The 21884-nt window shown below is 35.9% G+C and overlaps 2 protein-coding genes across 2 annotated transcripts in view; one reads left to right on the top strand and one right to left on the bottom strand.

Annotated features, from left to right (window-relative positions):
• LOC308271029 (protein SIX6OS1) overlaps positions 1 to 13073 on the top strand; it is a gene marked incomplete at both ends in the record, with an annotated part of 54318 nt that extends 41245 nt beyond the window's left edge. Inside the window, 3 exons of the mRNA XM_080707159.1 lie at positions 2079 to 2133; positions 7855 to 8029; positions 12761 to 13073. Of these exons, the coding sequence (XP_080563285.1) occupies positions 2079 to 2133; positions 7855 to 8029; positions 12761 to 13073 (543 nt within the window). The remainder of the gene's footprint in view (positions 1 to 2078; positions 2134 to 7854; positions 8030 to 12760) is intronic.
• Positions 1 to 21884, bottom strand: part of SIX6 (SIX homeobox 6) — a gene marked incomplete at both ends in the record, with an annotated part of 288574 nt that overhangs the window by 68182 nt on the left and 198508 nt on the right. The window lies entirely within an intron of this gene.

Below are 21884 nucleotides of genomic sequence, written 5' to 3'. Positions count from 1 at the left end.
TATTTCTTCTCTTCAAGACAGAGTTCTTACTTCTGTATTTAGCAACTAAGTGCCCAAATTAAGACAAGCTTTATTTGAAAGTAGAAACAATGCAGCTGTGGTGACCCATTTCTATAATCCCAGTACTTGGGAGACTAAGACAGGAAAATTTCAGGTTTAAAGCCAACCTCAGCAATTTAGGGAGTCTTAGGAAGTTCCTGTTTCCAAATTTAAAAAATAAAATAAAATGGGACTGGATTTTGTAGCTCAGAGATAGAATGCCCCTGAGTTCAATCCCCAGCACTACGAAAAAAAAAAAAATAGTAGAAGAAATACAGTGCAGTAATTAAAACTGGACTTTGAAGCCATACTAATTTGGTATGTACTGATTTTGGATTTTGGGTAACTCAGTATCATTATCTATAAAACAAATATGAATAATTATTACTATGAAGTTTGTGAATATTAAATGAATATATACACATAAAGAACTTAGAAAAATACCAACCACTTAATACTATGTAAGTAGCAATGTAGTATAACTCTTGTGTTGTTCTTCACTTAAGTTAATAACATTTAGGCATTTTACATGGATTAGAATTTCTTACAACTATATATCCCAAAATATATTAAATTATTGAAATTACTAGTTGATTTTTATTGGTGCATTGTAGTCATACATATTAATGGAGTACAAGATGGTAGAGGCATATATGCACGCATCACTTGTTAAGCCCTTCCCCAGTTCCCACCCCATTTTCTTCCCCCTTCTTCCTTCTCATGGTTGGCTTAGTGATTGACTTTGATATATTTGTGAATGTACATCACGTACATTCAGGAATATAATACCACTTATTTCATGTTATTTCATATCTTTGACTTTTGTTTCAATTTTTTTACTTAAATGTTTATAAAACAAGTGATTTGTAGGAGTAAACTAGACATGCAAAAATATATTACAGTTACTAAATTCTTATAGTAATAACAAATATTAAAACATTAGCAGAAAGCACATTTTGAATAAGAAAACTACAGAATACTAGAAAATTGTTGAATATAGACATGACATGCTTTTATAAGAAGAAAATATTATAAAGATAAATTTCTTCTCAAAATAACTTATAATCCAGTTTGAATCTAATTAGAATCTTGGGAAGATTGTTTAGTTCTTGGTTTGTTTTTGTGGTAGGGGTGCTGGAGAAGTAGATTGGCTAAATAATTAGTATACTTCCTAGGAAAAAAGTAGTCAAGAATAGTCAGGAAATATTCAAAAGTAAGACTAGTAATAAAATAGAATTAAAAAGTTAATCCAATAGAAGGCAGAAAACAAGAAACAAATAACAAAACACTAGGAAAAAACAGTAAAATGTTAGACCAAATTATAAACTTTTATAGTAATATGAATGTGGTAAATACCCCATAAAAGACATAGATTATAAGAATGGGTAAAAAGAAATGTAAGCTATCTGTAAACTATACTCTTTAAATATAAAGATCATGACAGATTGAAGGTAAATGGATGGACAATGATTAAAAAAACTCAGCATAAGAGGGCACAGTGGCTATATCAATATTTTGGAAGTCTTCCAGATAAAGAATATTACTAAAGGTAAGAGAGAATTTTATAAAGATAAAAAGTTTAATTCACAGGAAGACATAATAGTTATAAATGTATATGTGCCTAATAGCAGCTTCAAAATACATAAAATAAAAATGACAGAATTAAGGGGAGAAGAAATAGGCAAATATTCAAAGGTGGAGGTTTTCAGCATCTCTTTTTCAGCAACTGATAGAATTAGACAACACAATCAATAATGATCTTCTGTAAGATCTATGTAACAACATCAGTCACCTTGACCTAATCAACTCTTACAGAATTTAGGGCCTCACATGTGCTGGGCAAGCAGTCTATCACTGAGCTATATCCCCAGCCCCCAAATAGAACTCTTTTAAAGTATAGTAGTGTGCTATATAGAAAGTTGTTATATGTCTACTCTCATCCTGTGTCTTAGAAACATAAAGTTTTGTATTCAAATATAAATGCTATATATACTGTTCTACTGATTTCACAAGTAATATTTAATATTTAATCATTCCAGTTTCGTGAACATTATTCTGCAGGAAATCTAAATCCTTCCTCGTCACAAGAAATTGGTAAGTAATTTGAAGTTTGCTACATATCAAAATATGTTAATTTTCCCCCATACTATTTAATTTGTCTCTAATTGATTTTCATACGCACTCAACTTATTCTTTTAAAAAATGCTCTTATTTCTGTACTACTCATTGATTTTCTTTTTTTTTTTAATAGAACTAGGGATTGAACCAAGAGGCATTCTACCTCCAAGCTACACCTTCAGCCTTATTTTTTTTATTCTTTATTTTGAAACAGGGTCTCATTAAGTTGTGTAGAGCTTCACTAAGTAGCTGAGACTGGCCAAGACCACCTGCGATCCACCTGTCTCAGCCTCCCAAATACTGGGATTACAAGTGTGCACCACCACACTGGCTGAGTTGCCATTTATTTAAATGTGGATGGCTATAAGGGAAGTTATTTTTAAATTAGGAAGAGCTAGGGGTTTAGTTCTGAAAATGCAATAATTGAAAAATTTATTTACTTGCTATCTAAGTGAAAGTAAAGTAAGCCATGCCTGGCTTACTTATTGATTTATAAAAAGCAATTTAGCTTCTTCTCTTACTATTCTGACAATACTTGGTTTTCAAAGTTTACTAATTACTTCTCGGTTATCAAAAATGACAAGTATTGGCCGGGCGTGGTGGCGCATGCTTGTAATCCCCGTGCTTGGGAGGCAGAGACAGGAGGATCGCGCAGGTTCGAAGCCAGCCACACGAGCTGGCTTAGGAGACCCTATTTCCAAATAAAAATGTAAAAATAGGTCTGGGAGTGTAGCCCGGAGGTAGAGGGGCTTCCAGGAACCCCAGTACCACCAAAAAAAAAAAAAAAAAAAGACAAGTATTTACATTTGTTTTAATAATCAGAACTTTTGCAGTGTTTGATGTAGTTGACTCTTCCCATCTTCTTTCTGGACTTTTTGGATACCTTCCAATTTCTCTGGTGCTTACTTTTTATTAGATCTTTCTTCTTTTAATCTTTGATTATGTATATATGTATATGTTATATTTGGTATTAGTCATTGCTTTGGGCTTTGATGATAGAACAGTGGACAAGGATAAAAAGTTCTTAGTTTTTGTTCTAATGGAAGAGACTAAGGATAGACAAATCAGTAGATAATATATCAGGTACTACACTAAAAACTTTTTATGGGTTTGAACTGGTAGCCAGATTCACGTGTTAATTAACTAATTAATTTGTTTATTTGTTTTTTGGTGGTACTGGGGATTGAATTCATAGGCATTATACTACTGAGCTACACACCCAATCCTACTTTATTGTTTATTTTGAAACAGGGTTTTGCTAACTTGCTGAGGGTCTTGCTAACTTGCTGAAGCTAGCCTCAAATCTGCTATCCTCCTGTCTCAGCCACCCAATTACTGGAATTACAGGCATGCACCACCATGCCTGACACAATTTTAATCTAATAATAAGTTTTTCTTTTTTTGATTTCTCTTCCATGTGTAACATGGCAGGCTGTTATGGAAAAGAGGCATGATGCATGTAGGTCACCTTGACACATAAAACCTCTGTTTCCACTAGTCTTTTATACCACTTTTGTCATGACACCCAAAGCCTACGTGCTGATTTATAGCTACTCTAATTCAGGCGCCGTGTCCCACAGAATAGTAGGCAATACAGCATTCTACATCTACTATGTATATGTATATGTATATGTATATGTATATGTATATGTATATATATAGTATATATGTATATGTATATATGTATATGTATATATATAGTACTCGTGATGGAACCCAGGGGCTTTTTACCTCCAGGCTACACTCCCAGACCTATTTTATATTTTATTTGGAAACAGGGTCTCTTAAGACAGCTGAGGCTGGCTTTGAACCTATGCGATCCTCCTGTCTCAGCCTCCCAAGAGTGCACCACCAGGCCCGGCTTACCTTAATTCTATATTTTCCAAGAAAACAGTGCTATGAGAAGTCAGTTTTGCACAGAATAATAGGCAAAACAACATTCTGCATCTACCTTAATTCTGTATTATCCAAGAAAACAGTGCTGTGGGAAGTCAGACCCCAAGATTATCTTAATCAACATTCTCACTGCCATAATCCAAAACAACTGGCCACACAACTTAGAGAATAGAAGATTTGCTTGCTCACAGGTTTTTGTTGGGTTTTTTTGGTGTGTTTTGTTTTTGTTTTGTTTTGTTTTTTTTAGATTCTAGTGTCCAGTCTATCTGAGGCCAGGTCCATGAAGTTCAGGGCATGATGGTAGGAAGCAGAGAGAGGGAGAGAGCAAGGGCTCTGCTTAGAGGCCAGAAACAAGGGAGTGTAAGCAAAGGGATTCAAAGGCAAAAGCACAGTCCCTAAAGCTACACCCCTAGGGACTCACTTTCTCCAGCTACCACCAACCAGCCTAGGTTACCACCCAGTAAATTCATTACAGTGGTTTTAACTACAGATGAGATTACAACCCACCTGTCTTAATTACATCAACTCTGAACATTAATACGTGAGCTCTTTCAGCAGACATTCTATGTAATAAAGATCATTCTTCCAAGTGGGCCTGAATCAGCCCAGACTTGAGATTAACTCTGTATTTACTGGTAGTGATAAATACTATGAAGAATGTAAAGCAGAGTAAGTAAGGGATTCAAATAGGAAGTGTTAGGATTGGGTAGCTGGTTACTGTGATAAGGGACTCAGGAAAAGCATCACTAAAAGGCAGCATTTGAACAAAAACATGAAGGAGGTGCAGTACAAACTAATGGAAAAAATATTAAAAAGGGTAAAAAGTTCTTGAGATGGAAACATACTCAGTATGTTAATTGAACAGCAGGTAAATTTGTATGACCAAAATGAAAAAGAAAGGAGAAATAATACAGAAGGACTAAATAAAAAAGATTAAAGAGGGTGTAAACCATGAAGATCATTAAGATCTTCAGTTTTTTTAATGAAATGTGGAACCATTGGAATGTGTTGAGCAAAAAACTGAAGTGATCTAACAGGTTTTTTAATGACTTTTTCTGGCTTCTATATGGAGAAGAGAATATGAAAACAAAGGTGAACCAGAGAGATAGATTAGGAAGCTATTAAAATGATACAAGTGAGAATTGATGATGGCTAGGACGGTAGCAGTAGAAGAGATAAGAAGACATTTGGTTTTGGTTATAAAGTTTTCTGAAGGTAGAATTGGAAGAATTTGCAATGGGCTGGGTGTAAGGATTGAGAAAAACAAAGATGATGCCAAGGTTTTGACATCAATAACTGTAAGATGAAGTTGCCATTTATTTTTAAATTAATGGAGCATTTTACCTCTGAGCTACACCTTCAGCCCTATTTTTTTGATTCTTTATTTTGAAACAGGGTAGTAGTAGTAGTAGTAGTAGTAGTAGTAGCAGCAGCAGCAGCAGCAGCAGCAGTAGTACTATTACTAGTACTAGGAATTGAACTCAGGGGCATTTTACATCTGAGCTATACCCTAGTACTCCAGCACTATTTCATTTTTTATTTTGAAATAAGGTCTTATTAAGTTGCTGAGGACCTTTCCCTAAGTTTCTGAGGCTGGCTTTGAACCTGTGATCCTATTGCCTCAGCCTACCAAATACTTTGAATTACAGGCATGTGCCACTGTGCCTAGCTTATCATCAATTACCTATGAATATACATAAATCCTCAGGATCACAGGTTCTTTGAGGGCAAGGAGCTATTTATTCACCTTTTAATTTCTTGAAGCACTTAGAATATTGCCTTACTCAATAATCTATTTTTACTTATAGTGAGCATAGGATTTTTATGAAGACCTTATATGAACTTCTGAAAATCAAATTCAGTTGTGCAGGAGTCAGACATGGCGGCACATGCTTTTAATCTCAGTTTTTGGGAGGCTGAGACAGGAGGATCGTAATTCTCGGACAGCATCAGCTACTAAGTGAGGCCCTCTGCAACTTAGTGAGACTTTATTTCAAAATAAGGAATAAAAAATAGGGCTGAGGGTGTAGCTTGGAGGTAGAATGCCTCTGGGTTCCACCCCAAGTTCTGCAAAAAGAAAAAGAAAAAAAGAAAAGGAAAGAACAAAGAAAGAAAGAAAGAAAGAAAGAAAGAAAGAAAGAAAGAAAGAAAGAAAGAGAGAAAGAAGAAAGAAAGAAAATTCAGTTGTGCATAGGAAAATTCAAGATTTTAGTTCTTTCTGGATCCATGTCTTTATTTTCCTTTGTTAAAGTCTGATGGTCATGTAATAAATTCAGTAGAAGAATAAAATGAGAAACAGAAGGATAAAGAACACAAGTGCTTACTAATCAATTTATCCATCCAGGCAGCCATTTCAGTGCTAGTTGGCTTATCTCTATTTAGAGTGAAAGGACCTAGATATAAAGAAAATATAAGAAAATCTCAAAGTGGCACAAAATAATTTATTTTGCTTAATATACTAGCCAGTTAGTTCTCTGTGGGAAAAAAAAAATGTAGGTGCATTAAAAGACTTGTTTCAGGTGAGTCTTTTGATTACTTTAGATTTAAGTCGTTTAAATAATAATTGATTTTAAAATAAATTTATATATTTTTTGATGGTACTGGGGATGGAACCCTTCTACCTCCGTGCTACACTTCCAGACCTATTTTATATTTTATTTGGAAACAGGGTCTCTTAAGCCTGGCTTGGAAACTGCGTGATCCTCCTATCTCCGCCTCCTAAGCATGGGGATTACAAGCATGCACCACCACACCCGGCTAAATTTATGATTTTGAAAAATATTTTTGTATCCATAGTTTTAAGTCATGACTGAAAAACAATATTGGCAATTCTGGGAGTCTAAAACCAAATAATTCTACATATAAAGTTGATTTTTAAAATTTCTTTTAAAACTGTAACACTTTTTACTGTCAGTTTCTTTCAAATAGTGTTATGGGGCATATTGTAGTTAATAAGTAATAGTTGGAGTTGGGTGTGGTGGTGCATGCTTGTAATCCTAGCATTTGGGAGGCTGAGACGGGAGGATTGTGGTTTAAGGACAGCGTCAGCTACTTAGTGAGCCCTTTGCAACTCAGTGAGACCCTGTTTCAAAATAAAGAATAAAAAAAAATAGGACTGCGGGTGTAGCTTAGAGGTAGAATGCCCCCGGGTTCTAACCCCAGTACCAAAAAACAAATAATAATTGGATAAGTTTAACTTATGCAGTATCTCTCAGATTCAGCATTTCCCCCTTCCATTTCCATTTCTATGATGGGAGGTATACCAGGTCAAGTTTTCAAGATATCTTTACTGAACAGTGGAGAGGTTTTTTCTTTTTGATCTTCCCCACATGTTTCTACACATTCCCTCCTGAGTAATCATTATAAAGCAGTTCAAATCATGTCATATCTGTGCTTGAAAATGCTTAATGGGTTCCTGTTTCCTACTAAATAAAGTACATATTCTATATTGGGGCATTCATAGTCTTCTTAGTGCCCTGCCAAGTTGAACTGTTTCCATTACCCTAATACTTTGTATGTATGATCTGGGCCTCTGGACTTTTCACTTTATTTGAGGTGTTTTATGTGACTTTATAGTGTGTATTCTTTATGTACTTGAATTTAGGTTATTGGTAAGTAGGGCTTAAGTTTGAGTCTGTTAAACTTTCCTTAGTACCAAAGACAGTGCTTGGCATGTGAGAGGAACACATTTGAATATTTGCCAAACAAATAACTCAGTGTTGCTCTATTTATTGTGTGCAGTGTATTATATAAATTTTATAAAACATGAAGAGCATGATCTTGTAATATTTATCTCCTCAGGAAATTTATTTGGGAAACCAGAAGGAGAAGATGGCTTTACATTTCCTTTTTCATCAGATGTGTCAACTCATAAATTTGATGCTGGAAAAGATGATTTTAATTTTTCATTTCCTTTTGAGCAGGATCAAACTTCCTCGTCCTTAAAAGGTTTTTCATCTTCCTCACAAAATACAACGCATTCTTTTTTTTTGAACTAGTTATTAACTTTTTAAATTATTTTAATGCTCTGTAATTATGTGGGGCATACATGTACATTATTACTGAAAACTTGAATATATTTTTGTTGATGAAAATAAAATGAGTTACTATAGTTACATCATTTGATTATACTACTTTAAGTATTGAGTAATTTTTGTAGTATTAGATAATCATTTATTTTGGTTTTGATTTTACAAGCCATGTTCAGGCATGCAAAATCTTAATAGAATTTGATACTTTTTTCCAGTAATTTTTATTATAAATATGAAGCCCATTTTTCCCTGGAACCTAAGTTTTATTCTGGTAGTGAATATTTTAGTTGTTTTCATAAGATAAAAAAAACTCCTTTAGTTCATCAGAAGACATGTTAGTGGTCTGTGCAGAAATAGTGCTAAGATGTACTTTAGCAACTAAAAAATCCTTTAAAAATGATTGGGTTTCACTATGCTTCACTATTGTAGGATGCACAATGATACTCTAATAACTTCAGAAAATTTATGTTATTAACAGTGAGTAAAATCTGTTATTTTCTTCTAAATATAGCAAACAGTAAAATTCTAATTTTGTTAATTATGCTAGTATCTTTAATGAAAGAAAACTAAATGAGGAAGACTAATTTCTCTGAAATTTGGATTGTTATATCAGTATGGTCATTCTTTTTGCTTAAGCTGTTTTTGGAGAACATTTAAAATTTTGCTTTCTATCTTCAAATAAAACAGTTTCATACTTATATTTAGTATGTCAGTTAATTACAACTTAAGATATTTAAAATTTGATGAAATTTAAACATATTGCTTAATATCTTTATATTTTGTGCTTTTTAATTTGGTTGTATTGAATTATCAACTAATAAAAGAGTCTGACTCCATATTTTTATGTGTAACTGCTGACATATTTTAAAACCTCATCCCTCTGTTCTGTCCCATATCTGGTCAAACTGATAAGAAAGGCTGGGTATTCTTTCCTTTGGTGCCAGCAGGAAATTCAAATCTACTATTGGAACCCTTATCCCATCTTCATCCCCTAACTGCCATAAAAACTCAAAGCTGGGTGGTGGCACATTCCTGTTATTCTAATATTTGAGAGGCTGAGACAGGAAGATTGCAGGTTTGAGGCCAGCACACAATATCTTAGCAAGATCCTACAAATAAAAATAAAAAGAGTTGGGATATATATAAGGAGGTGGAATGCCCCTGGGTACGATCCCCAATACCAGAACAAACAAGAAAACCCAAAGCCAGTCTTCTTTTTCTGCTTTCTCAAGCTATTTTCAGGCCAGGTTGGGAGGCAGAGATATTAGGGTTGCATGTTCAAGGCCAGCCTCAACAACTTAGTAAGACTTTGTTTCAAAATAAAAATTCCAGAGGGTGTATTTTGGAAGTAGAATGCCCCTGGGTTTAATCCCCAATACTGAAAGGGGGGGAAAAAAGTCATCCTAATTGAAATGGAGAACAGCAGGAAATTGAGCTTGATAGATACTGTAGAACAGATTTATCGAAGATCTTTAAGCATATGGACTTGATTTCTGAGGCCAGAAAGAACCTTGCATCTTAAATTCCCTATCTGTAAGAGAGAAGGAATGTTTAAGGAAGATTAAACCGATTATATAGAGATTGGAGAAATTAAAGTTAGATAAAGAAAACTTAGAGGTTTTCTAAGAATTTAAGAGTAATCTTCCAATTAGGAGTCAGTTGCATTGGCCAGGGAGGTGTGTAGATTATGTTCTAGGTGATAATAGTTGGTTGTAGCTGGACATTACTGACACCTAAAATTGGGAAAATATATCTTATTTAAAATAAATATGTTTGATTGAATACCATCTAGGTATAATGTAAAAGGAAAAAATAGTAATAATAATAGTATTAGGGTTCTCCAGAGAAAGAGAACCAATGGTATACATGCATCCATGCATTCATCCATCCCATCTAGATTTATTTTAAAGAATTGGAGGTCAAGATTGTGGAGATGACAACATTGACAATCTGTAGGGGAAGCCAGCCGGATAGAAATTCAGGTCAAAGTTTATATAGTCAAGTTCAAAATCCACAGTACAAATCAGGTAGGGTGCAAATTCAGGTATAGTTTTTATGTTGAAGTTTTTAGGCTGAATTCCCTTTTCTTCAGGAAACCTCATTCTTTGCTCTTAAGGCCTTCAACTGATTGAATGAGTTCTACCCATATTATGGAAGATAATTGACTATGAAAAGTTTATCATTCTTGGGTATGGGTGGGGGTATTAGGGAGATGTCAAAGGATACAAAATTTCAGTGAGAAGAAGTACAAAGATTTGGTGTGACATACTAGCTATAGTTATTGGGTATTGTATACTTGAAAATTACTGCCAGGCATGGTGGCGCACGCTTGTAATCTCCGCTCTTGGGAGGCTGAGACAGGAGGATCACGCAGGTTCGAAGCCAGCTGCACTGGCTTAAGAGACCCTGTTTCCAAATTTTAAAAATATATATTAAAAAATAGGTCTGAGAGTGTAGCCCAGAAGAAGAAGGGCTTCCAGGAACCTCAGTACCACCACCCCCCCCAAAAAAAGAAAATTACTAAGAGAGTGGATTTTTGTTTTCTTACCACACACATAAAATATTCTATAAGGTAATATATATGCTAGTTAGTTTGATTTAGCCATTTCAGAATGTATATACATTTTTCAAAACATGATATACACCATAAAGATATATAATTGTCAGCCAGAAGCAGTGGTACTCACTTGTAATCCTAGCACTTGGAAGGCTAGGACAGGAGGATCATGGGTTTGAGGCTAGTGTAAGATGACTGTAAGATCCTGTTTCAAAATAAAAAATAATCTGAGTCTGGTAGGGCATGCCTGTAATCCTAGTCCTTGAAAAGCTAAGACAGGAGAATTGCAGGTTCTAGGCTAGCCTCAGACCTTAGGGAGACCCTGGTTCAAAATAAATAATATTGGGATGGAGACAGTTCATACTAAATTTTCTAGGCTAACTTTGAACTTGGAATCATTCTGCCTCAGAATCCCAAGTAATGGAATTACAAGCATGAGCCACTGTGCCTGGCTAACCTTTAGATTATTTAAAGAATTGTTTAACTTTCACTTATTTGAGGTATTTTTCAGATATCCTGCTATTATTGATTTATAACTGAATTTCATTATGGTACAAGAAATTCCTGATATCATTTGGTATTTAAAAATTTTTTTAAATTTGTTAAGGTTTGTTTTATGGCCCTGACTATAGTGTATCTTGGTGAAGGTCACATTTGCACTTGAGAAGAAGGTGTATTATGTTGCTTCAGGTAATGTTCTAAAAAATGTCCATTAGAGCCGGGCGTGGTGGCTCATGCTTGTAATCCCAGTGCTTGGGAGGCTGAGACTGGAGATCACACAGGTTCAAAGCCAGCCTCAGCTACTTAGTGAGGCTCTCAGCAACTTAGTGAGACCCCATTTCCAAATAAAGTATAAACTATGTCTAGGAGTATAACACGGAGGTAGAAAAAGCCCCTTAGTTCCACCCCCAGTAGCCCCACACACACAATGTCAATTAGATCAAATTGGTTGATAGTGTTTTCCTATCATCCATATCCTTACTAATTTTCAATCAAGTAGTTCTAGCAATACTGAGAGAAGAACTAGTTCCAACAAATACCGAGAGAGGGTTATATCTTTTTTTTTTTTTTTTTTTTTTTTTTTTTTTTGCGGGTCTGGGGATAGAGCCCAGGGGCATTCTACCTCCAAACTACACCCCCTGCCCTATTTTTTTATTATTTATTTTGAAACAGGGTCTCACTGAGTTGCAAAGCACCTCACTAAGTAACTGAGGCTGTCTGCGAACCGCGATCCTCCTGTCTCAGCCTCCCAAATGCTAGGATTACAAGCGTGCACCACCACGCCCGGCTTACATACATCTTGAATTGTAAATTTGCTTTTGCTTTCAGTTCTATCAGGAGGTCTTTGTAGGTTTCTTGTTGCTGGGGTGTGTGTATGCATGTTCACACGTGTGTGAGCAAGTATGCATGCACGTCCACTAGTTATAGAAGATGCACCATTGCCTTGTACAAAGCTAGGCAAGCATGCTACCACTGATCTACACCTCTGGCTCGAATTGTTAGTTTTTGATTCATGTATTTTATTGGGTATATACACATAATATATAGTTGAGTCTTGCAGTTTTATCCAGAGTGGTACTATCATTTTATTAATATGTTTAACCCATTAATATTTAATGCAGTTACTGAATTTATATTAATATGTTCTGACTTCTTATAATTTCATGTGTTCTTTGTTTCTTTTTTTCCCTACTGTTTTAATAATTTCATTCTACTCTTGTTGGCTTATTATTATATATCATTGTATTTTTGGCTGAGTTTTACAATATATATCTTTAATTAATTAATCAAAGGAAAATAAGAGAGGCCAGTAGAAGATTGAGAAAGGATTGATTGGGGGCGGAAGAAGGGAAAGGAGAAGGCTGAAGAAAGGAAACAGGCCAAATAATGTTTGTGCATATATGCATGTATCACTGTGAATCTCACTATCATGTATGATTACAATGAACTAATAAAAAACTCACTAGTAAAGGTAGCTATATGAAAGGCACCAGTGGTGGCCAGCTACACCATCTTGGCCTGACTGTGTTGTGCTGGAACTACTAGCACTGTGATCTCTAGAGATCCCCAGCAAAGAAGACAATGACCTGATGTGAAGTAAGTGGCTGCAGATCTTCAGGTTCGACAGAGATCCAACTGCTCAGGTGCCCAGAACCTTTGGCAGTGGCGGCTCAGCCCACCTCTCCCTCCAGAGATTCAGATTAGCACTCGACTATAAGTTAACTACTTGTGCCAGTGGGAGACCGTTCATTGTGGCCACAGGGACTCATGTGGCAGGTGATAGACTCATGAAGTCTGAGACTTTGTGGTCCACCCATATGGAGGTTGGGTTAGAAGCTGCCATCAGACACAACAGAAGTGCAGGAGAGGCCCATAGCATAGGGTGCAGCGCCCTTACAGGGCCTCCAGAGATTGCCGTGTTCTTACACTGAACACTCACCACCTGTGTAGGCAGAGGGGGGGGGGGATGCAGGCCGGGGGACTGTAGAAAATGCAGAGCCCAGTGAGACCTGCTACCTGCATAGACAGAGGCACAGGGACAAGCCCTGTGAAAAGCTCGGAGACCTAAGCTTGTAGCAGGAGAGGCACCAGTAGCACTCAGTGCCTACACTGTCAGAGAGAGACAGAGACAGTAGGCCAGGGTTCCAATCATTTCAAAAGACCCAAAAATGGGGCTGCAAATGGGTAGTACTGGTATAGGTTACTGAGCAAATGAGAATGCTTGGAACATGCTTGAGAACCTACTATAGCTAGTAGATATTAACAGCTGAAAGTATCCACACAGATCCAGGAGGTCTACAGAGGCCAAGTCTGCTCTGTACTTGTATATTTGCATGGTTGCTTTTTTGTTTTGTTATTTTTTGTTGTTTTTGTATTATTATTATTATTATTATTATTATTATTATTATTATTATTGGTGATACTGGGGTTCCTAGAAGCCCTTCTATCTCCGGGCTACACTCCCAGACCTATTTTATACTTTTTATTTGGAAACAGGGTCTCTTAAGCCAGCGCGGCTGACTTAGAACCTGCATGATCCTCCTGTCTCCGCCTCCCAAGCGCAGGGATTACAAGTGTGCGCCACCATGCCCAGCTTGTTTTGTTATTTTTGTTTGCTCTCTTTCAATACCTTTTACAAGCTTTCTCCCTCATTCCTATCTGTTATCTTCCCTCCAACCTTTTTGTTTTTCATCTTACATTAAATCTATTTCATATCATTATATCTAAATATGCCAGCTATTGGAATCATCTTATACATTCATGATCTCTAATCTTTATCATATATTATCTTACTACACTCATTCTCATTTTTTTTAAATTATATCTTCTACCCTATTTCTTTATCCATCTCTTTGGCTCCTCTCCCCTCACCCAATCTTCACCATTGTGATTCACACAGCTTTCCCTCTATATGCCAGCAGACACCTCTAAATACCCACTGCTGAATTTGGACCAGAGAAGTGAATCACCAGAAAGGACTACCAGACACTAAGGATAAACTAACCACAGCTGACAGAAGAAATCACCCAATAGCCCACACATTGATGTTTAAATATGCATAGAACACAAACTTTTCTGCTTATGCCTCTGAGCTGACTCCCTATAATGGTAATGACAGACAGAACCCCAGATCTTACCATCTGAAACCCATCAACGTCACCATTGTAGTGCATGGAAGGAGCCCCCAAAGTGCTCTCAATTCAGTACTGATGATCTACAGATAGAACAACAGTGGGGTGACAGTAGACAGTTTTCAAGGTTAGTATTAGAATGGTGATAAATACACAACAAAGAACAGAGAATAACCGTATAGTAGAGGCTATTCAATTGTAAAGCATACCTAGTGGTAAATATCTACCTCCACAATAAGATACTATAAAGAGAAAATAGACATAAGAAGCCTACAGACTGAGAGAAAGTTATCAAAGCAACAAAGAAATAAACTTAAGAAACTGGAAATCATGAGAAGGAAGAATAGCAAAGAAGCAATGAGCTCCCACAACTCCACAAAAACAGAACCCACCAACACAGAATTGCAGAAGTTGCCAGAAGGACAGTTCAGAACTATAATGGTAGAAATATATGGGATTTCTGAAAAGAATTCAGATAGAGAGAGAGAGAGAGCCTGAAAGAAATGAAGGAACAAATAAAGAATCTGACACCCTGAACAGGAATAAAAAAGAAGCCTTGAAGGATATGAAGGATACAATCTTAAAGTGAAAGCATCAACACAATCTATAAACAGTAAATTGGACCACATGGAAAGTAGAACCTCACTCTCAGAAGATAGATGCATAGTACATGATTTAGAAAAAACAAATTTGACATCATGAATTGGACATTGAAGAGATCTGGGCCAATTTTAAAAGAGCTAACCAAATAGGTAAAGAAGATAGAATAGAAGCTGAAACCAAAAGAATCAATACCTTTTCAAAGAAGTAATATCAGAAAATTTTCAAGCATAGTAAAAGAGGTCGACACACAGGTACAGGAAACATAGTACCCCCAGAACACAAGATCAGAGAAAAGGTTCACCACAGAACTTAATTATTAAACTGACCAATGTAGAGGCCAAGGAGAGAATATTAAAGGCGATAGAAGTAAAAGACCATGTGAAACTCAGAGGCAAACCAATTAGAATCACTTCAGCTTTCCCAAAGCAAGTCATGAGAACCAGAATGGCCTGGAGTGACATGTTTCAAACTCTGAAAGAAAACAATTTGTAGCCAAAAATAACCTACCAAGCAAAAATATTTCTCAAATTAGATAGGGAAATAAAAATCTTCCATAACAAATAGATGCTAAGAGAATTTATGTCTTCCAAACCAGCACTAGAGAATACACTCACAGAGATTAATTACAAAGAAGAAAAAATAAATGTCAGAACCACAGTTGTTTAATTTCCATTAAACAACTAAACAAAGAAGAATAAACCCTACCTCAAACAGAAGTTAAAACTAAAAATGTTAGTAACTAACAATCATTTTTCAATATTAATGCTGAATATAAATGACCTCAACTCTCCAATAAAAAGACATAAGGTGGAAAAATGGATTAAAAACCAGTATTTATATGCTGCCTGCCAGAAACATACCTTATAAGTAAAGATAGTCACAAACTAAAGGTTAAGGGCTGGAACAAGGTAACCCATGGCAGTAGAACTTGAAGACAAGCAGGAGTAGCAACTATAATATCAGACAAATTTTGACTTCAAGCCCAAGCTTATCAGAAAGAGACAAAGCAGGTCCCAAGGAACAATTCAGCAAGAGGAAATAATAATAGTCAACATTTATGCCCTAAATATAGGCGCAGCCACTTTCATAAAGCAAGCTCTTTGTAACTTTAAGTCACACATAGATCCCAGTACAATAATATTGGGGACTTCAATACTCTTCTTACATAGCTAGACTGATCTTCTAGACAAAAGGACAGTAAAGATGCCTCAGACCTAAAGAACATCATAAACCAAATGAAATTATTAGACATATAAAGGAATATTCCACTCAACTAGACCACCCAACTAGAGCTGAATTCACATTTTTCTCAGCTTCTCATGGAATATCCTCCAAACTAGACCACATCCCCCACAAAGTGAGCACTGGCTAATTAAAAAAATGTGACATACTCCTCTGTGTCTTTTCAGAACACAATGGAATGAAACTAGAAGTCAACTATAAGAAGACCCAGAGTAACCATTTAAAAACATGGAGACTGAATACCACACTGCTGAATGAGGACTGAGTCATAGAAGAAGGGGAGAAATTAAGAAATTTCTAGAAACAAAAATAGAGACAAACATATAAAAACCTCTGAGACATCTAGAAGACAGTAGTAAGAGGAAAATTCATAGAACTGAGTGCTCACATAAGAACAGAAAATCACCACAAATAAATAACCTAATGATACACCTCTTGAAAAAAAAGGAACAGTCTAATCCCAAAGCCAGAAGCAGGAAATTATTAAAATCAGAACAGAAATCAGTGAATTAGAGAATAAAAATACAAAAAATCAATAAAACCAAAAGCTGGCTTCTTGAACAAATTAACAAGCTAGATAAACTGCTAACCAACCTAATTAAAGAGAATCATTATAAGTTACTAAAATAAGAGATGAAAAAAGTGATATTGCCACTGACAATGTAGAAATCCAGAGGATTACCAGCAACTACTTTGAAAAACTATGCTTCAACAAAATGGAAAATGTAGAAGAAATTGACAATTTTCTAGACACATACACCCTTCCTAAATTAAGTCAAGAAGGTATAGAAAATTTAAACCAATCAATAGCAATAAAAGAGATTGAAGCAAGCCAGGTATGGTGGTGCACGCTTGTAATCCCAGCACTTGGGAAGCTGAGACAGGAGGATCACACAGGTTCGAAGCCAGTTTCAGCTATTTAGTGAGGCTCTCAGCAACTTAGTGAGACCCTGTTTCCAAATAAAGCATAAAATAGGTCTGGGAGTATAGCCCGGAGGTAGAAAAGCTCCTGGGTTCCACCCACCTTCAATACCACCAAAGAGAGAGAGAGAGAGAGAGAGAGAGAGAGAGAGAGAGAGAGAGAGAGAGAGAGATTGAAGCAGCAATAAAGGGTCTACCATCAAACAAAAGCCCAGGACCAGATAGTTTTCCAAGTAAATTTTATAAAATCTTTACAGAAAAGCTAACCCCAATACTCCTCAATGTATTAAAAAAATAGAAACAGGACTTTCCCAAATACATTCTTTGAAGGCAACACCACATTAATACCCAACCCAAAAAAAGACAGCTCAAGAAAAGAAAACTATAGGCCTATATCATTGATGAACTTAGGTGCAAAACTGCTAAACAAAATACTAGCAACATGCATTCAAAACCACATCAAGAAAATTATATACCTTTACCAAGTTGGGTTCATCTCAAGAAATGTAAGGCTAGTTCAAGTAAAAAAAATAATTTATGTAATTCACCACTTATATAAACAGAATCAAAAACAAAAACCACATGATCATTTCAAATAGACACTGAAAAGGCATTCGAAAAAATTCAACACCCATTTATGCTAAAAGTACTATAGAGAATTGGAATAAAAGGAACATTCCTCAACATCATAAAGTCAATATACAATTGGCCCACAGCCAGCATCATATTAAGTGGAGAAAAACTATGAGAGTAAAAACAGGAACACAACAAGAATGTTCATTATTAAAATTTCTTTTCAATATAGTAATTGAGACTCTAGCCAGAGCAATAAGGCAAGAAAAGAAAATCAAAGGAGTACAAATAGGAAAAGAAGAATTAAAAATCCCTATTTGCAGATGACATGCTATTATACCAAACAAACTGAACCAAAAGGCTTATAGAACTGATCAACAAATTCAGTAAAGTATCTGGATATAAAATCAATCTTAAAATATCAGCTTTTCTGTCTGCCAACCATAGATTCACTGAAAAAGAAATCCAGAAAACACTTCTACTCTTGATATGAATAAACCTAACCAAGGAGTTAAAATATCTCTACATGGAAAAGTATAAAACATTGAAAAAAGAAATTGAAGAAGATCTTAGAAGATAGAAAGACCTTCCATGCTCTGAATAAGCAGAATAAATATCAAAATGGCCATTCTTCCAAAAGTGATATATAGATTCAATGGAATACCCATTAAATTACCAAGATCATTCCTCATAGATATAGAAAAATTATTCCTTAAATTCATTTGGAACAACAAAAAAACCAGAATAGCCAAAGTTATTCCCAGTAACAAGAACCATGTAGGAGGCATCACAATACTTGGCTTCAAACTATACTACAAAGCCATAGTAATAAAAACAGAATGGTATTGGCACAAACACAAATACATAGATGAATGGAGCAGAAGAGAAGACTCAGAAACAAATCCACACACAACCAATATATATTTTACAAAGGGGGCAAAAACATATACTGGAAAAAAGATAGCCTCTTCATCAAATGGTGTTGACAAAACTGGTTAACTGGTACAGAAAAATGGACATAAACCTTACTTTCTCACCCTGCACAAGAGTCAATTCAAGATGGATCGAAGACCTGGAAATTAGTACAGAGACCTTACAGCCACTTGAAGAGGGCAGTATGGAGGACCCTCAGAAGAATGGACATTAACCTATGTAACATATGATCCAGCAATACCACTTCTGGGTATCTACTCAAAAGAATGGAAACCAAACTATCATACTAATGCATATGTATCTATGTTTATAGCTGCACAATTCATGATTGCCAAACTGTGCAACCAGCTAAGATGTCCAAGAATAGATGAATGGATTGCAAAACTATGGGATATGTACACAATGGAATTTTACTTAGCCATAAAGAAAAGCACAATGATGTTATTTACAGGGAAATGGATGGAACTGGAGGACATTATGCTAAGTGAGATAAGTCAGTCACCAAAAAAATAAGAAATCAGATGCTTTCCCTAATATGTGGAAGCTAAGGACTAATGGGTCATAGGAGGAACCTCAACAAAGAAGGAGATACTATTAGATGAGCAAATAAGGCAATCTAACTGAGGGGATGGGAGAGGAGATGAGGGAAATTCTCTAATGCACATGATGTGCTTTAACAAACATGTCAATATCAATCACTAAGCCAAACATGAGAAAAAGGGAGGGGGTCGGAATGGGGTGGAAATTGGGTAAGGGCTAATTGGATGATGTGTGCATGTATGTCTCCAACATCTTGTATCCCATTAAGATGTATGACATGCCAGGCGTGATGGCACATGCTTGTAATCCCAGTGCTTGGGAGGCTGAGACAGGAGGATTGCATAGGTCAAAGCCAGCCTCAGCTACTTAGTGAGGCTCTCAGCAACTTAGTGAGACCCTGTTTCCAAATAAAATATAAAAATAGGTCTGGGAGTATAGCCTGGATGTAAAAAAGCTCCTGGGTTCCACCCCCAGTACCACCAAAAAATAAAAAATAAAAATAATAAACCCCTTGGGTTCCACCTTCAATACCACAATAAATAAATAAATAAATAAATAAATAAATAAATAAATAAATAAATAAATATTTTTTAAAGGGCTGGGAGTGTAGATCAGAGGTAGAATGCCCCCTGGATTCAATTCCTAGCACCAAAAAAAAAAATTATGACTACAATGCACCAATAAAACAAACTGCAGATTCCTTATTAACAGGGAAAAAAAAGAAGTACATTTTTTATCAAAACAATACTGAGTTATTCAAATGCACTTTGTGGATCAGTCACAAACAAAGAAATCCATTCTGTCTTAAATCATCAAAATATTATCAATGCTATACAGAGCAGTGAATAAAAAACCAAATAACCCTGTCAAAAAATGGGCAAGTGAACTAAATAGACACTTCATAAAAGAAGAAATACAAATGGCCAATAAATGTATGAAAAAATGTTTAACATCATTAGTAATCAGGGAGATACAAATCAAAACTACCCTGAGATTTCTCCTAACCCTAATTAGAATGTCAATCATTAAAAACGCAAACAACAAATGCTGGCAAGGGTATGGAGAAGTGGCAACTCTAGTACATTGTTCATGGGATTTCAAATTAGTGCAACCACTTTGGAAAGCAGTATGGGGGACCCTCAGAAGAATGGACATTAACCTATGTAACATATGATCCAGCAGTACCACTTCTGGGTATCTACCCAAAAGAATGGAAACCAAACTACCACACTAAGGTATTTGTATCTATATTTATAGCTGCACAATCCACGATTGCCAAACTATGGAACCAGCCAAGATGTCCATGAACAGATGAATGGATTACAAAACTATGGGATATGTACACAATGGAATTTTACTCAACCATAAAGAAGAACAAAATTCTGTCATTTGCAGGACAATGGATGGAATTGGAGATCATTATGGCAAGTGAGATTAATCAATCACAAAAAGTAAAAACTCTGATGCTCTTTCTAATATGCAGAAGCCAAAGAGAAAAATAGGGCATAGTATGACCTCCAGACAAAGAAGGAGAAACATTAGATGAGTAAAGAAGGTGACCTAATGGAGGGAGACAGGAGGTGGGAGAGGGAAACTCCCTAATTCACATGATGTACATTCAAAAACATCACTCACCAAGCAGAACATCAGAAGGAGGGAGTGTGGAGGGAATGGGGTGGGAATTAAGGAAGAGCCATATAAGTGATGTGTGCATGTATGCCTTTACCATCTTATACATCATTAAAATGTATGACTACAATGCACCCATTAAAATATATATTAAAAAGGGAAATATACTCGAATTCAGAAAATACTGTGTTATATGCATTTTAGTGTATAGCACAATGTTTTAATAGAAATAACCTTGTGAAATGGCTAGCAAAATCAAGCTAAATAACATATTTTTGTCTTAGACATTTGTCTTCTCTAATGATGAGAAAATTTAGGATGTATGCTTTAGCAAATCTCAGCTATAAAATACTGTATTATTAACTATGGTTGACATGTTGTGCATTGGGTTTCCAGAGCTATTTAACCTGCCTTACTGAAACTTTGTATCCTCTGATCAACCTTTTCCCATCTGCCCCTCACCCCAGCTCCTGGCAACTGCCATTGTGCTCTCTGCATTATTTGTTTATTTATTTATTTATTTATTTATTTATTTATTTATTTGCAGTACTGGGGATGGAACCTAGGGGCATTCTACCTCTGAGCTATACCCCCAGCCCTATTTTTTATTCTTTATTTTTTACTTATTTATTTATTTTGGTGGTACTGGGGTTCCTGGAAGCCGTTCTACCTCCAGGCTATACTCCCAGACCTATTTTATATTTTTATTTGGAAACAGGGTCTCTTAAACCAGCGCGTCTGGCTTAGAACCTACGTGATCCTCCTGTCTCCGCCTCCCAATCGCGGGGATTACAAGTGTGCACCACCATGCCCGGCTTTATTTATTTTGAAACAGGGTCGTACTGAGTTGCAAAGGGCCTCGCTAAATAACTGAGGCTGTCTGCGAACCGTGATCCTCCTGTCTCAGCCTCCCAAATGCAGGGGTTACAAGCGTGCGCCACCACACCCGCCTGCTCTCCGTATTTGTGAACTTGACTTTTTTATATTCTACTTATAAAGTTTCATCCATGTTGTCACAGATACACAGATGGCAGGATTTCCTTCTTTTATAGGCTGAATAATATTCCATGTGTGTGTATCACATTTTCTTTATCCATTCTTCTGTCACAGAACACTTAGTTTTCATATTTTGACTATTGTGAATAATGCTCAGTAAACATGGGAGTGCAA

This window comes from Muscardinus avellanarius, assembly GCF_963383645.1.
Source record: "Muscardinus avellanarius genome assembly, chromosome: 12".
NCBI classification, from domain to species: domain Eukaryota; kingdom Metazoa; phylum Chordata; class Mammalia; order Rodentia; family Gliridae; genus Muscardinus; species Muscardinus avellanarius.
This window is presented reverse-complemented; position numbering and strand designations above follow the sequence as displayed.